The sequence below is a fragment of the Amblyomma americanum genome, chromosome 1 (assembly GCF_052857255.1).
Source record: "Amblyomma americanum isolate KBUSLIRL-KWMA chromosome 1, ASM5285725v1, whole genome shotgun sequence".
NCBI classification, from domain to species: domain Eukaryota; kingdom Metazoa; phylum Arthropoda; class Arachnida; order Ixodida; family Ixodidae; genus Amblyomma; species Amblyomma americanum.
In genome coordinates, this window is record NC_135497.1 from 96,636,700 (window position 1) to 96,653,873 (window position 17,174).

At 47.0% G+C, this 17,174-nt stretch overlaps 1 protein-coding gene and 1 long non-coding RNA gene across 2 annotated transcripts in view; one reads left to right on the forward strand and one right to left on the reverse strand.

The window, feature by feature from the left end:
- The window catches only part of Not1 (CCR4-NOT transcription complex subunit 1), a 145,462-nt gene that overhangs the window by 50,135 nt on the left and 78,153 nt on the right, over window positions 1–17,174 (forward strand). Inside the window, 5 exon segments of the mRNA XM_077646286.1 lie at window positions 11,498–11,670; window positions 11,758–11,882; window positions 11,960–12,070; window positions 15,844–15,922; window positions 15,994–16,209. Coding sequence (XP_077502412.1) covers window positions 11,498–11,670; window positions 11,758–11,882; window positions 11,960–12,070; window positions 15,844–15,922; window positions 15,994–16,209 — 704 coding nt within the window.
- LOC144113298 (uncharacterized) lies at window positions 12,207–12,972 on the reverse strand. The gene is made up of 2 exons (XR_013310723.1): window positions 12,721–12,972; window positions 12,207–12,376 (listed from the first exon to the last, which is right to left on the reverse strand). It is a non-coding gene; the product is annotated as an uncharacterized LOC144113298 (long non-coding RNA).

Below are 17,174 nucleotides of genomic sequence, written 5' to 3' on the forward strand. Positions count from 1 at the left end.
CGAGCGAAGCAACCATGTAGCGTCAATTTCCAGTTTATTCGCATCATTGCAATCGCCACGCAACCGCACAAAAACGACGCCACATGCATAGCGCGCAGTATACGCGACCGACGCGTGTGACCCAACATGCCGCTGCGAGGGGGAAACGGCGGCGCGGGGTGCTACAGAGGGTGTCCTCACCCTGAAAGCGGAGGCGTGGCGAGCGGGCATCGAGGCACCCTACCCTGGGTAGTACTGAGCTCCCTCGTCTGCTTCGAAGTGCATGCAACAGGCATGGTTGTATTATGGTACGGATTACGACGAATTTAAGGTGCTGAATATGTTTTCAGGGTTAACACGCGGTGCAAAAATGAGAAATTGCCCAAAACCAGGTACACGGTGTGCAGGTATACAACATGCAGAAATTGAAGATGAAGTCTCAGTGCACAGCCAGTCGCTAGCCAGGCGAGTGTCATGCATAGTGAAGCACTAGGAAAGTTTTACAGGGGACTGTTTAAGCGTGTGAACACAGAAAAGTTTCCAGTGACAAATTCGCCACAGTGATAGGCAGCACGAATAACCAGTTTCAAACGCAAGCAGTCGCATGCTTCTGCTTGACACTTTCCACCGCCTGTGATAGTTTTGTTGGTCTTGAGGCAGTTTTTTGCTTTCCGCATGCTGCTAAACGGATCAGTCAGGCATGTATTTTTGGGATATATAAAGTCCACTTGTGCTCCTAGGAACTGAAAAGTGGCACGTAAAGCTGTATTTGAGACTAGCAACGTTTCATAATGCATTATGAAAATTGAATTATGAAATAAACAGCGAAAAAGTGCACCACATTTAAAAAATATATAAACTGAGAACTCCAACCCCTAAATATAGGGTGGAACGAAAATTGGGAGTCTCATGATTTCTCATTGGAGTAGTAGTAGTAGTGGTTTTATTAAATAATAATAAAAAGGAAGGAAAAGATTTTTGCTAGCCCGGCATCTGCCATCGATACTGAAGCACCTGAGCTGGGGCAGGGGAAGTAAAGGATAGCAGGCAGAATGGAGAAATGAAATGAAAGATGTGAGGGGGCAGGAAGAGAGGATAGGGGGAGAGGTAATATACACAAATTATTTATACAAAAAGAAGTGTGCACAGGTTGTGCGCGTAGTTAGCTCATGTTTCATAAATGTGCAATTTTCATTTTCAGACTAAAGATTTTTTGAATGTGAAAGATATCTAGTGCTGCTTGTAAGTCTCGAAGAGCATATCTGTGCTTGCTTTGTGCAAAGTAAAATTTACTTTCTTTCAAACAAAAAAAAAATTTCTGAGGGCACTTAAGGCTGCTTGTGCTGTAAAGATGAAAGCATTAGTGTGTGATCATAAGCGTTTGACCATGATGCAGGTTGTGCACTGAGAAATAAAAGGAATGTGTACCTCCGAACGCTGCAGCAACTCCGAGTTCGATAACGATTGAGAGTTTTGAAGGCTTTAGATTTAGACTCTTTGGTCATTGGAACTAGTTGTGTGACAAGGGTATAAGTTGTGGGCAAAAAAAGTATGGAAGCTTCAACACTTTTTGTGGGAAGTGCTTGTAGTGGAAAATGTAGTGGAATCTGTTTCGTGCAATGTTACTTTAACAAGGCCACACATTTTTACGCTTAGTTTGCCGATTTTTCATATTTCTCAAGAGCCTTTTCATCTTCTGCTGCTCTTGGTAGCTTGTAGGAGTTGAGGGTGGTTCACATGCAAGCGATTCAGTGAATAGAGCGAACAGCGGTGCGGCGAAGCGTCTCGAGTGCTTTCGTTTCACATGCGTTAACACTGGGCGTTTCCCCACCACTGCGAAAACCAATGTTGCTGGCAAAATGTGGCTTGCAACTGGTTTTGGTGGCCTGCAAACACAAAAAAGCGTTATATATATGCATTTTTTTGTCATTTATTTTCATATTTATTTAAATAGATGTAAATATTGCGTTTCAAGCATTCAACGCCACTTTATATAATTTCTTTTTTAAACAAAAGCATACAAACACTAGTCTATGCACATGCTGTCTTGCATGAGGCCTCTACTTGTCACGTGGCAATGCCGGGCCGTCATTGGTTGAGATGTGGTGCTGCCGCATCGCCGCTGCGAAAATTTCCAACTTGCGGCTGCATTTTTATGGAGGCAAAACGCTAAGGCGCCCATGTGCTCTGCGATGTCAGTGCACGTTGAAGATCCCCAGGTGATCGAAATTATTCCGTAGCCCTCCACTATGGCACCCCTTTCTTCCTTCACTCCCTCCTTCATCCCTTCCCTTACGGCGCTCTTCAGGTGTCCAACGATATATGAGACAGATACTGCGCCATTTCCTTTCCCCAAAAACCAACATATAAAAAAAAAAACCTCACCGCTTCAGCCACTGGAGCTTCCTCCGCCGCTTGAGAGAGGTTGTATTCGCCGCCGCGGCGGCATTCGCGAGCGGTTCGCTTGCATGTGAAACAGGCTGTACCCATGCTTACTAATAGCAGTGGCGCTAATGTGATCATGTTTGCTACTCTGTAGCCCCTAAGTTACAAAAATATTGTTTTTTGAATATTGTGATTTGGCACATTATGAGCAGTGATTTCTGAAAAATCAGAAATTTACTCTTATAATGGATGCGCTTTTATAATGAACATGCCCCGTACTTTGGCTGTCAAAAAGTATGATTTCTTTTTCCCTCATGTAGTTAGCCTTATTCTTCTGGTGGACGGTAGTGAGTGTTAGCAGACACCCTTGTTTGAATGCCAAAACAACTGTGCAGTTATATGAACCAGTATCTGTCAAATGTCAAAACTATGGTAACTCACCCGATGGGACACACAGCCAACGACAATGTTGCAAAGGGCTTTATGTTTGATTTTCCTCATTAAAGGGACTCTGAAAGGGGATCTTAAAAGGGTGCGGTGTTCTTGGGATGTTAAAGGACGCGACTTCATGAATATCCTCCAACAAGAATTCTTTTTAATGCATTTGTAGAAGCTGAGTTATGTATCAAAATCTGCATCAAAATGAGTTATCAAAATTTGAATTTCAGCGTCTCCGCGCCTTTCCCTCTCCTCTTGTCACTTTTGCACACTCGAAGGTCAGTGCTTCTTTGCTGGCTGCCGACACGCGCGAGAATTCCTTCAGGTGCGAAGCTTCCTGACCTGCTGAAGTGACGCTGTTGACTGGCCGCGGCCATGGTAGCTCCGCGACGCCTGAAAAAATCTTAACTAGTGGCTATCTCTGAACAGAATTACGCAGGAGCGTGTGACGGAGGAGGGCGCGAGCATGAAAAAGTCGCCGGAAAGGACTCTCCAACTTTGCGCGATTGTGGATTGTGGGAAGTGTATTATTTGCCTCAGGTGTTCATGGTGAGAGAACATTGCGATTGAACGAGTTTACTTACTCTCCTGAGTAGGTATTTCAGAGCGGCAAATGAAATGGCCAGTTCAAAATTATCAATTCTTCAATTAATTTTTTTTGTCTTGCTCTCGGGTCTCCATCTGTATCGTGATGAAAAATATAGCAAAATATGCTGTACAAGTGTAGAAAATGACGTTTTTTTTATGTGTGGTCATCAAAAAATTTTAAGCGAATCACGTTTCTGATGGTCCCGGTGCATCACGAATTCCACAGGTTTCAGGCGACAAAGTATGATCATCTTAGTATACCGCCATGAAGGGGAGAGACCAGAAGATCAGCGCTTCCATTGGTTATAATGCTGCATTTGTTTGACAAATAGGAATTGCATACAGGGTGATAGAGAAGGCATACACAGGAATGAACTTCAAGCCTGCTTTTCTCAGCTTTCACTTTTTGTGCACTCCGCCTTTTTCATATTCCTGTGCTGCCACCTCGCGTACAGTGCTGGAAGCTCACTGGAAGGGTACTGTGCGCCCAACCCGGCCGGACTGAGTGCCGCTGCGGAGCACGTTTTGTTGGAATCTGTCAACGATGGCGTGTCCTGGGCAGCACCTGGTCACCTGGAGGATTTCTAGGATTGACTGATGGCTCGGTGCGACGTCCGAAGCAGGCTGCTGTGCCCACCGAAGAGCGAATTCTTCAGTATCTCTGATCAACCGGCATGCGATGCGAACGCCAGCTGAGCAAGGGCCGCCGCTTCAGAGATGAAGGCTACATTCGGAACATAATGTTCAATGAAATATCCCCGATCAGTGAGGTTGGCGTTTTCCGCTGTGTATGCCTGCCATCCATTAAAAGGTGGGTACTACATCGTGAACGCCGTAGCACACAAAACGACTGGGGACAACAGTTTTCACAAGCAATCGTTGTGCTCAAGCGCTGCCGAATAGCTACACGAACTACAAAAGCACAAGCGTACTGGCAACATGGCAGCTCTTCTAGAATTTAACTTTATTTTCCCACAGTACACCGCTGCATAGGTTAAACAAGCATGCGCGTCCATAAAGACGAGCACGAGGGGCGCACATTGAGTCATTCCGGCAATACCACGCAGCGCTCTTCATCATGGATATGATGTGAACACACGCATAACGCACCTTCTTCTTCTGCCTCTTAATACATGGCACATACCCACTCCGGGGGATTGGCCAGGGTGTAGTGGCATAAACAAGGGAATTTCCATAGGAGATTATGACGAAATTCTAGCACCATGCGTGAATACTCTCGTAACTTCTTTTTCGTTGTCCGCTCCATCGCGCGTTGAAAGCGGCTCACAGCACCTGCCCATTCGGCCTTCTTGCTTGAGAAAGCAAAAAGTGTCGGAACGAAGTCTAAATGCCGCGGTGACATTCGAGGTCTTCCTGGCCATGAATGAAACCTTTTGTGATAGACTGCACATGCATTTAAACGCAGTACCTCGTCCGTACCTGTCACAAAGTGATTCTCACATAGTCTTGACGTGCTTGACGGTGCCCAAGGGCGGCCATGATCGTCGAGCCGGCGAACTGCTTTTATCCATGCTTTGCGTCGAAGGCGGTCCCGGGAAGCGTTCGGAAAGTGAAAAAATCCGAGTTTACTTCCCTTTACATATTGGGCATTGCAGCCGCATGTAACACATGTCGTATGCATCGCCAAATGCGTCGCGCTGAACGCCCGACAGCTGCAGCAACGCACCCCGCGTAAGAAGCCAGTTTGTTTACACTTCCACGGACGGTCTCGAGTGGAGCGCGTGACCCTTCCAATATGTTTTGTGACACCGCCACCAGGGGATGGGCGCATGCGCAGTCGCGCCGTGAAAAAGGCGGATTGCTGTAGCTCAACCCTGCAGCATATTGTAACCAATGGCAGTAGAATGATTTTGTTGCGCATGACTTCTGAGATAATGGAGAATGCTGTAAAGTTTCTAATTTCGTTATATATGTATGTAATAGTTTTTGAAATTGATTTTTAAAAGCAAATTAATTTTTAAAAGCAGCTGATTTGATTCTATTAAGAAATTTTTGACAGCGGTAAAAACAGACTTGTGGCTGTACCGAAGTAAGGTGGCTCCAAACGACAATATGACTGGGCTGCTGAAACTGAGGCCAAGTTGTTGTAATGGCTTCTCTAAAAACCATCTTCTCATCATGGTGAAGCGGCAACAAAACAACAAGAAAATGGTCTATGGCTTCCTGTTCACCATAGAGTACGCAGACTGGAGAAAGCGCCAAACCAAACCTGTGCAAATAAAAATTGAAGGGTGGGATCCAGCAGCGGAGCCCTGTTAGAGAGACCTCAAGCTGCCGTGAATGGCATGAGTTCCTGCTCCATGAATACCTGACGTGCAGGCAATCATCAGATCTTGAAAGAGATGCAGTTGTCATGCTTAACAAATTCTGTCTTCGAAACCTCGCTGCTGTGATATACTGTGTAGCCGGAACGATAGGTAGCACGGGGCCATTGAGGGACGCCTTTGCCAGGCTATCAGCAACTTCATCGGCTGTTACACTATGACCTGGTGCCCATATCATATGAACAAGGCTCAAATGTGGAGGGAATAAAGATAGGAACGTGTTCAAGATTGGAGAATCCATAGTCGAAGCAAGGGACGAGCACAAAGAGAGAGAGTTTGAATGACAGCCACTGCAGAGAAAGATGGGTCTAGTTTACGAAGAGCAAGCACCACCGCCAGAAACTCCGCTTGGAAAATTGGGGTGTAGTTGGGAAGCCGCACAGAAAAAGACCAATCTAGAAGTGGGCAATATATTCCCACACCTGCCTTTTCATCACATTGGGAGGCGTCAGTAGCTATCGTTGTATCGTTAAGCTAATAGGTAGGGTTTGTAAATGGTCTTCTAATAATCTATTTAAAATGCAGGGTGGTAAATGCTCAGCGTTTTACGGGAAAATGTTATCATAGACAATTTCTACAGAGGACCCACTGTTTTCTTTCGGAAGGTTGTTATACAGGAGTACATTTAAAGGTTCAAGCAAATTTTGTACCATAGTTACCTGCGGGGTATGAAATCTAGGCAGTACCCACAAAAGTGGCAATAACCGTTTCCGTTGGCATCCGCGCATTGTTCACCTCCTGGCTACAGCGACACACACCAACAGCACCTGCTAGAGAGAGAAGGTCGAGGGTCTCAACTGGAGACAAGCAAGAGTCCATACCACCAGAAGAGACCCAAAAGAAGAGCAGTTTAAAAGATCCTTTACGCACGACAGGTCTGGTAAACGCACATTGTTCACCTCCCGGCTACAGCGACACACACCAACAGCACCTGCTAGAGAGAGAAGGTCGAGGGTCTCAACTGGAGACAAGCAAGAGTCCACACCACCAGAAGAGACCCGAAAGAAGAGCAGTTTAAAAGATCCTTTACGCCACGTCCAAACTGCACCTTACCTCAGTGATTGCCTCATAAAGGGAAATGGCTGCCTGGAGAGCAGCTTGAACAGGCCCTAGATTGTTAATTTTGATAGCAACACCATCCTTTGGCACTAGCGCCATAGGAATGTTGCGGACGCCAGAGCGTTGAAAAGCTTCCAGAAGCATCTCATGAGGCGATAGGGAAGCTCCCCTGGCTGGGAGACTGCGTAGACATTACCTTAGATTTACAAACTCACTGCGTGCATTATTCACACAAGACAAAAGGCTCAAAGGGGCAGAGGGAAAAGGAAAACAAGACCATCCGCTCAATACTTAGCCGACCCCCGTTGCCTATGGCAACGAGATCTTGTCTGTTTCAAACTTTTTTTTTTCTGAAATTTTGCTAACTTGGCGCACAGGAAGTTTTTTACTAACTTTGGAGGTCTTCATTTCAGCAAAGACAACTGCAGCCATAACTATTTTACATTGCATTCTGCATAAATTGATCTACAAAACAGTATGATTTGTTGGCACTGATATATCTATTACGTTTAAAGAAATATTTCTGAAGAAAATAAACATCCCCTTAAAGACTGCATGAAGTTAGTGCTTTGCAAACTGAGGGGTAAATGGCAATCTACATGTAATAGTCAAGTGAATAATAAACTACACCTGGTAAAGCCAATTTTAGGAGAAGGAAGTCGTGCAGATGTCAAGAACATTTCATTGAAGTGGTATGTCATTCTGCACTGGGAAAACACACCTTACACACAACTTTACCCTGACAAAACAAGACACACCTACTTATGAACTCTGCAGAGGAACACATTTTTGTTCATGCACAAAACTTGAGAGACAAAGAAATCAACATTTCCCACAATTTTAAGATGAACACATCCCACTGCACCCTAGGTTACTCTTGGGAGGAAAAGCGCTTGTTGACATTTGCTGTGTTTCTAAATTCTTAAAGGAAGCAGAGCTTCTGAACAAAACATTAAATCATTTCAGTTCTTTCCCACAAAGCAGCCACATTAACCTTGCTATGTGCCATAAAACCCAACACAACACAACATAAAGAAATATTGCTCAGAATTCGAGAAAGCACAGAACAACAAACAAGTACAGGAACAATCATATCATAAAGAGTCCCTCATTTCGGCCACCTGGAACAGTGCTGGTTAGCATAGAGGATAACATAATTAATGGTCATAGGTTGAAGAGAAGCTAAATCAGCCTTTATTTTGGCCACATGTTGTAGACTGCACTGGTTAAAAAAGTAAACCCATGCACCTTATTTCATTCAGCTTTGATAGTTGTTACCTGCTGATCAGTGTAATTGCACCACAAGTGTATTAATGGCACTGCGTGCTAGGTAGGAATTGGTTGGTTGGCCTCAAATAAAGATGGTGCGCATACCCAGTCTGGGTGAGTGGCCAAGACAAAGGTGGTGAATTGCAGGAGACAAGTGTTCTGAGGGGGGGAAAAACTGTTCCCGGGTTCGAACCGCGGCGGCTGTGTTTCGATGGGTGCGAAACGGCGCCCGTGTGCTGTGCGATGTCAGTGCACGTTAAAGATCCCCAGGTGAACGAAATTATCCTACGGCATCTCTTTCTTCTTTCACTCCCTCCTTCATCCCTTCCCTTACAGGGCGGTTCAGGTGTCCACAGTTATGAGAGACAGTTACTGCGCAGTTTCCTTTCCCCAAAAACAGATTTTTCCCTTACTGGCGCTGTGAGTGCACATTAAAGATCCCCAGGCAGTCGAAATTATTCAATTATTCTGGAGCCCTGCACTAGGGCAGCTCTTTCTTCTTTCACTCCCTCGTTTATCCCTTCCCTTGCGGCGCGATTCAGGTGTCCGCCTATATATGAGAGAGATACTGTGCCATTCCCCCCCCCATTGAATATGGGACAATGACATTGTGTGAATTCGCTTTATTGGTAGAAATAACTGCATTGAGTGCACAGTTTTTTAAAAATTTCTTGAATGCGAACTTTAGTTTCTAAGAGAAAATGATGTGCAACCTTGTTGCGCTGCTTTGTTGAATGGAAGCTTGTCACAAGTTCACTTTTCACTTTGTCCTCCTTTTTTTTCCGTGATACTTCGATGCAGTTAGAAACCTGTGATAGCCTTTAGAAATTTTCAATTGTAGTATTTGCTTCTGAGAGTAAGTGTAGCAGTGTCCGAATACAACACTGGTGTTGCTGTTGGAAGTTAAAAATTCAGCTAAGTTAGATGAGCCTTGTTGCACTTCAGGCTGTTGCAGTAACCTGTGGTAGGTTAGCTCAGCTACCATAGGTTAGTGAAACAGGTTTTAAGTGGAACACGACTCTTGGCGCACACCCCACTAGTTTTGGGTCATATAACATAGCTGGACGAAGCATCGCGGCGCGGTTCGACTCGCCGACACAGCGCATGGGAGGGATGCTCCTAGTGGCCTCAGGAGTCTGTGCTCTCTTGCTGCTTGGGTCGCCGTCGTGTCGGGCAGGCAGCACGGCCTCAGGATCATGTGACTGCCCATTGCCATCGCGTGCTATAGGTAGCGTCCTCGGGGCAACTCCGTGGGCACCCATACGGTCAGAATAACCAGTGTACTGTGGCAGCGGTACTTCCGAGATCGCTCAGTGTGCTAGGCCTCAGTGGCAAAGGGCTGCCTGGAACAGCGAGATTGCGCATGCGCTGCTTTAACAGGTGGCTGAACAAGGTTCGCGGCGGCAGTGTACGGCGGCGATATGTGTACCAGCACTGGCGGGTTAAAGAGTTGCACCGCGCCGCAAAGGGCGCGTATGCTTCGCCATCAAGCGTTTTTGATCAGGGCGCTCGCTGCGCCAAGGAGCCGTGGTTGGCTGTAGCCCATTAAGTGACCGGTGACGAAGCCGCCGATGGCGCGTGGCTCGCGTGCCGAGCGTGGCTCGCACGCGCTCTGTCGGGCACGCTTAGGGCCGCCGTTAGTCTGTAAGCGCCTCTTGACAACGTGGCAGTTCGAACGCGAAAAGCAAGGCGCTAGTGGCTGCTGCTCCAGAAGCCAACTGAGGCCGAGGCCGGCGAGTGGGCCGGCATCGACGTTGCGACAGATAGGACCACGGCGTGCACTCGTATTCTTCCGAAGCCGGCGAACAGGTGATGACATAGCGGTGCGATACGGCGGGTGGCCATTCGGCTGCGCTTGAGGCCCACTGAGACGTCCAAGCGGGGAGAACGTCGGTGTTACGGACTTGCTCCTGCCAGAGGCGTTGATCGTGCAGCTGAATGAAGGGAGGCTTGCGTGGCAGGGGCTGTTGTGCGTACACTTGAGTGGTTACGCTGGCCGTGGATTCCAGTGGGATCGCGTCCGGCCTTCTACAGCTGAGAGTCGCCACGAAGAGCGTCGTCTGCATGGGGATCGGGTGTGAATAAGGAGCCAAGAAGGAACCAAGGGTGACGCTGATTGCGTGGTGGATCTGGCTATGGGTAAGTCCACGCACGGCGAGTTAGGGTCCTCAGACAGACACCTAGCTCCCTACTACGCGACGGGTTCATCGGCTGTTTATTTGCATTACGTTACGTGTAGGCTCCGTGTGGTTGTCGCGATCTGCAGGTTTAGGCTTTTAGCAGACTGCTGAACGGCATTTGACCGCTGGAAAAGCTGGTTGATCGGGACTTACGAGACTGAACGGAGCTCTGAGCGACCGATCTTGTAGAAGGGATGTAGAGATGCTTTCATGGCCTCAGTTGAACTACTGCTACGATGCCTGCTTGAGCCGTAGGAGATCCGCCGTTTACACCTGGATTGTTAGTTGATTCAACGGTGTTGCTACAACGGCATGGACCGGAGCAGGAACGGACGGCAGCTATGGTTGCGTTCGCGTTCGATTTCTAGTACAACGGAGGCGTACTAGCGTAGACATACCGGACCTGCAGTGTGCTTGCTGCGCATGCAAAATGGAGGAGGAATTAACGAAGGTGGCTCGAGGCCGCCTGTGATGCGCATGCGCAGACGGCACCCGGCCGGCCCGGTCAACGCTGTTGTGGTAGACGTCTGTGCTATCGCGTCTCCGCTGTGCTGAAACTGCATTAAATATTTTCCAACAATCATATTTTAAAGCGCATTCACCCCGCCGAGTCGCGGGGCCGGTTCTGAATGATCGCAGCCTGCTTGGTGGGGCTGTTTACTAAAGGCCACTGCACGTACCTGGTGTTAATTGTGAAAGAGGAGGTGCTCCTGTACTGGAGAGCAGCTCCCGAGCGGTAGCAAGGAAATTTCCACGCTAGCCGTTGCCAGTGCCTGACGCCTAGGAGCTGATTTCAGCAGCTAGGCCTGACCATGTGCAGCACTATGAAGAGACTAAAGGACGCCCACGATCTTTTAACTGCCAAGTTTTTCATTTTAAGAGAGACTTGTCGTCCTTGTGTGCCCGCCAGACTACTGTTGCCTCCCAACAGATCAGGCGTCTTTGCAGATTGCATTTTTTAACTTTCTACTGGGTTGGGGGAGTACTTGGATTCTGCTCAGATTCCATTCTGTTTTTGATTTTTCCCACTATTCGCATTAGCTGAAGGGATGCCTTGGCCCATCTTTGCTGTTCATTATTTTGCTCAAGACCAGCAATAGGGGAAGCATAGCTTAACTTGAGCCAATGACAGTGTGGGGAAAATAAAAGTAGAGTGGAATCTTCTGAATAGATTTGCTATATTACACCGGCCCCTTCCACTGTTCTGGCTTTGGTAGCTGGTGATTGGTTACATTTGTGCATTTTTTTTCTTAGACGTGGCAACCATTCTGCCTGAAATGAATCAACCAGTGTCTAAGGAGATAGAGGATGAAGCCAATGGATATTTTCAGCGGATTTATAATCATCCTCCGCACCCCACCTTATCCATTGCTGAGGTGTTGGATATGCTGAAGCGCTTTCAGGAGTCTCCCATCAAATCGGAGAGAGTAAGTATAAACTGGTGCCGGCCTGGCAATTCCCTGCTTTTGACCAGGAATCAGTGAAGGTGCTATTATTTTCGTTTTGCTTTCCAGGATGTATTCAACTGCATGATCAAAAATCTTTTTGAGGAATACAGATTCTTTCCTCAGTATCCGGAAAAAGAGCTCATTATAACAGCACAGCTGTTTGGAGGAATCATTGAACAGAGCCTTGTCACGTGAGTGTCTGGAAAACAATTCTCAAGGAAGTTTTACTTCGCATGATAAATTTGAAATTCACTGACTATTTCTACAGGTACATGGCTTTAGGCCTTGCTCTCCGCTATGTGCTGGATGCGCTTCGCAAACCATATGGCACCAAGATGTACTACTTTGGCATCACCGCACTGGACAGGTTCAAGACAAGGTTAGTTTTCATTCTTTTGCATTTTCTCACAGCGAGAATTTAACTGTCCTTTCTAGGTTCATACCAAGACTTGGCTTGCAGTCAGCCCTTTCAGAAAAAAAATTTGTTTTTGTAAAATGAAGCAGAATTCCATCAGTACTTTTTCACTGGGCTGCTGTATTGATATTGCACTTTCCTAGCCTGATGGGAGTATGGAGACTGCATTTGGCCTGAATCTTGAATCTTCTCGCTGAGCCCGTTCGTCATGTTTTGAGACAGCTGCGGTGGCATTAATACTCTTCTGCCGAGCCCAATAGGTCAGGGTTGCTGCAAAGCAAAACATAATAGTTCATTTTTATAGGTGACAAACAAGAGAATAGCACACAGCAGCTACAAACAAGCCCAGTAATTTACGCTGTCTGTAACGACGCAAGTATATGAGGCGTCCAGGGGTGCTCTCTGCAGCATTAAGACGCAGTCGTACTGAGCGGAGTTTCCTTCCGCTGCACTTCGGCACACGATCCGAATGCATGCCCACTTCTTGTATAAAAGAGATCAGTTGCATACATCACCAGCCTTTGTTTCAATGAACAGCGAGTTTGGCAAAACAGCCAAACGAGTGAGCGTAAAAATAGCATATACGCACTTAAATGAGCGAACTGAGTACGCACCTGGAAAGGGCAGGATTCCAGCCGGTGAAAACGACTTTTAGTCCTAATTCGTATTGACGGGTCCAGTTTCGCCGAGTTGTAAAAGCAAGCAAACTCTTTCTTCAGCGCCATCAAGGAAAGAACTGTTGAACAATCTCGCCAACAATAGTATGCGAAAAATTCTATGTCGAGGTTCTTCGAACACAACGTTCCCGCGGAACAAGATGAGAAACTGCGCACGCCATCCGTGCAACCATTGTCGCCATGGCTACTACGGACGGTGTTTGCGAAACTGGCGCTTGTTTTGTATCGGCAACTTTTTACACTTAGTATGCTGTTTGCTCTAGCATGAAAAATAAGTTAATAATTTTTAAATTGTAACAAATTACTTTTATGATAGCTGTAATCGCCATGCATAGTTTGTGCTATTATTGGCAAAATCCGTATCCATCCATCCATCCATCCGCCTGAGGGACGCTACGGCACGGCCAACTAAAAGTGTCCTATTTACGCTGTTCACAGCGTACGCAAGCTTCCTGCGTACGCGCAGCTTGCGCGCGAGACCCAGCGGGGGCTTTAGCATGAGAGGGCACTGTAGCTTGACCCACTGGCGACAGGGAGAACTAAGTGCGCGCGACCTCAACGCACGCGCCCGGATGGGGGCGCGCGCATCGCACAACTGGGCGGCAAAAAAACGCCGCTCGGCTGCTGACTATGCAGCAGTGAATTCGTAGACGCCGGCGCGGGCGCCGGGCACACGACGCGATTTCGCCGGCCGAAAACTCCATGCGGGCCACGCTTTGCGTTTGGCAGAGCGCCAAGACATTGTGCGCCGTTGACTGAAGTGCCGGCGGCGGTGGCTTGCTCGGCACGCTGCTGCGCGCCCGGCTGCACTATGCAGAGTGTACAGAGTGTTCCGTATTTATCTGTCTTGGTTGTAAAAAATTCTCCTGGGCAAACTACCGTATATACTCGCATAATGAACCCCCTCCCACTTTTGTTGGCTATAATTTACTTTTTTTTTCAGCCTTTAGCTTTTTGTAGCTGCATGGTTCCTCAGTTTTTGCGCCGTCCGCTGCGCAGGCCTTGGCAGCGCTCCAAGATGCTGCCGGCCGCCGATAACCACACAACTTGTTTTATCTCTTGAGGAGAGCTCCTGCGGGAAGGGGGGGGGGGGGGCGCAGCGCACACCTTGGCGGCGCGCCAAGACAGCTGAGACCGCCCGCCGCCGATAACACCACCACTTGTTTATCTTTTCAGGGGAGCTCTTGCCAGAAGGGTGGGAAAGAGGGGGGGGGGGGGGGGGGGGGAGGTAGAGCGTGGTGCGCTTGGCGAACTTCGCAGACCGCCAAGACGTGTGCTGTAAGGCATAGTCATTCGCTATACACACGTCACTGTCCTGTGTATGTTTTTTTTTTATCCTCGCGTAAAAAACGCGCGCCTGACCTTCAGGGCCAGTGTTCAGCATGCTCGCCTTATCTCGACGCGATTGGCCGGCGCCACCGGCTACCGCAAAATTGCCGGATAGGATCGCGTCTAAGTGAACGATGCTGAACACCGGCGGTACTGACGGGTCTGACCGCTTGCGTTAGTTTGTTAATGACGGGAAGACGGACGGACGGAGGTATGGTACGAAATATCGACCCTTGCAAAAAAAAAATCTGTTGAAACTTTTTTTTCCTGCCTAATGAAACCGCCCCCCAAGCTGATGTCAACTTTTCTGGGAAAAAAAGTGGGTTCATTACGCGAGTATATAGGGCACTTGCCTGTTTGGGCTCCAGCACATACCATAGGGTAGCTTATGACAGTCTGCGTTTTTCAATAAATTTAAACATCGGAACTTGCCTCTATGAAAATTCTGCGTGCAGACGACTCCAGTTTTTTACTGATTCCGGTCAGTCCAGGCAAGTTCCGATGTTAAATTATTTATTGGAAAACACTATCATAGCTACCCTGTGGTCTGTGCTGGAGCCAAAATAGACCAGTGGTTTGTGCAGATTTTTTTAAAAGCCGGACAGATAAATACGGATCACCCTGTGTATGCTTAAAGTCAGCGAGTGCTCGTACATCGTGGAGGAGCAAGGCAGTTTAAACACTATAAAACATCCTCTACACTGAAATGCTATGAACAAGGCTAGCTCTTCAGACCCCCAAGTGATTTGGCAAGCTCGAGATCAGGAGCGAAAATGGATAACACCTCAACATCCAGTGTGTTTTTTTCAACCTCGCGTAAACACCGTGCATGCTGTTCGGCATGTTCGCTTTATATCGCCGTGATTTACTGGCGCTACTGACTATCACAAAATGGTTGGATCGCGCTGTGACATAGCAAACACCTTTCAATATGAATGATGGACGGGTGGACGTATGATATGAAATTTTGACTTTCCCTAAAAAAACCTGTTAAAACTTTTATCCTGCGTAATGAACCCTGCCCCCAAACTGAAGCCAACTTCTTTGGAAAAAAAGTAGGTTCATTACATATGTTAATTCTATGTGTGTATAACTATGTATGTATAACGGTATTCTATGTATAGTGTTCTGGTAACAGGATAAGACGTCTTATGATAGGCAAGGGCTAATTTCAAAACTGTCCACTGTGGCTTAGATGCAAAGCAGGTTCTGCCTTGCAACACCTGGCGAGCTGTGCGCAGCCAGCAGGTGGCACATTACAGCAAGAAGCGCGTGACTAGCATGGGTGCAATGTACTCGTGCTTCTAGGTTACACATAAGCTTATCCATTAATTTTTTTTTTAATCTTGTTGTCGATGTCTCGGAACTATTTCACCATCCCCCTTGAGTTCGATATGTCTGGGTTCAGCTTTATTGAATTTGGGCATTTTTCTCCGAGGGCTTTGTGTGTGCATGCTCTTTTTTGCATGCATCTTATGCGGAAAAGCACAGAAGTCAAGGCATGTAGTGTTCCTTGGTACCTTTTGACGACCGTTAGGGTTCGTTAAGGTTAACTTCTGATATAAGTCTAGTGTCCCAAAGCTTCATTCTGGTTGAGAGATGCTATATTGCAAGACTACAGAAGAGATGCATCATTTTTGCATGTTGCCCGTACTGAAATGTGGTCATAGTGGCAGGGATTGAACCTGTGGAGTGTGGTTAATATGTATATATATTTTTTCTGTGGTGCAGATTGAAAGACTACCCGCAGTATTGCCAGCACTTGGCATCTATTCCACATTTCAAAGACTTTCCTGAGCACTTGAGAGAGGTAATTCATAACTTTCCTTCATTTCATACGCTGCAAGTTCTGCAATCCTTGCTTACGATGCGGTTTTGCAGTATGTCGACTGCGGTGCAAGGTCTCAAGAGCCCTTGAATCGCCCTCAGGGCCAAACTTTGCCACATAATCTTGCCATGCTGGCCCAAGGACTGAACCCAGCTGCAACACCCCAGAATTCAGTTGTACGGACTACACCTGCAACTGTGCCTACATCCAGTGCGGGCCTGGCAGCTACATCGGGAGTTGTCGCCAAACCCACCAACGTTGGAGGCAAGGTGAGCGTCGGCAAGATGCTAATATGTACCTGGAAATATGCACGGTTACGTTCAGCTAAAGCTGCTTTCTCTCTATTTTCTATCATCTGTTTGCATGCCTGCGGACAGAGTTTTATAGTTATGCATTAGCTGAGCAAAGCATTTCAATGTGGTGGTCATTTCGGGAACTGTTCATAGCATCATTGCATCAGTAAACCATGCTAAAGAAAAGGCAGAAGAGCGAGAATTGTGGAAAGTAGGCATTTTTTCCTGTGCTGCATGCCTCAGGTATTAGAAGCTTTATATCAGTATAAAATGTTCATAACAACCCAGCATTTAGTTAACTTTATCACATGCCAGTCTGTGGTATACTGACCTTGTGGAATTAGCCAGGTATGCTGTGGTTGTGTTTAAGTGTTCAGTACTGTGGTTGGACAGTGCACTGTACACTTCGCGATTTCTGCCATGCAACATTTTCATTGCTCAGGCATCGCTTACTAAATTGTCTTCTTCCGCTGCAGGGCAGGCCCCACAATGTATAGCCTGCTTCAAAGTGCGAACACGCCAAACGCTATTTCATGTCGAGCTCAACGTACACTCGCGTTACGTACGCTATTTTCCGAGTTTTGCATGCGTGACTCTTGCGTGCTCTAAAACATCGTTTCCCAAATGGTGGCACTCTTCGAAGCAGGACCTCTCATCTTGGACTGAATTCGTTGTTGTTGCTGCCATCTTCAGTACATTCACTGGCCATAAATGGGGCGACGAGCCTTCACTTCCACATATTTCACCTATAATAAAGCGTATCAGCGATAAATTTGCTTTATTTTTTTTTTAAGTGATGATTCTGCCACTTTTAGTCCTAAAGGGAAGTGTCGATTTGTTGATAAATATTCTTCCCATTATAACTACCAGATGGTGCCACTAGGCTGACCTTATTGCTCTGTCTCGTTGCATGCGCTGAACTAAAAGTACAAATGTGGCAG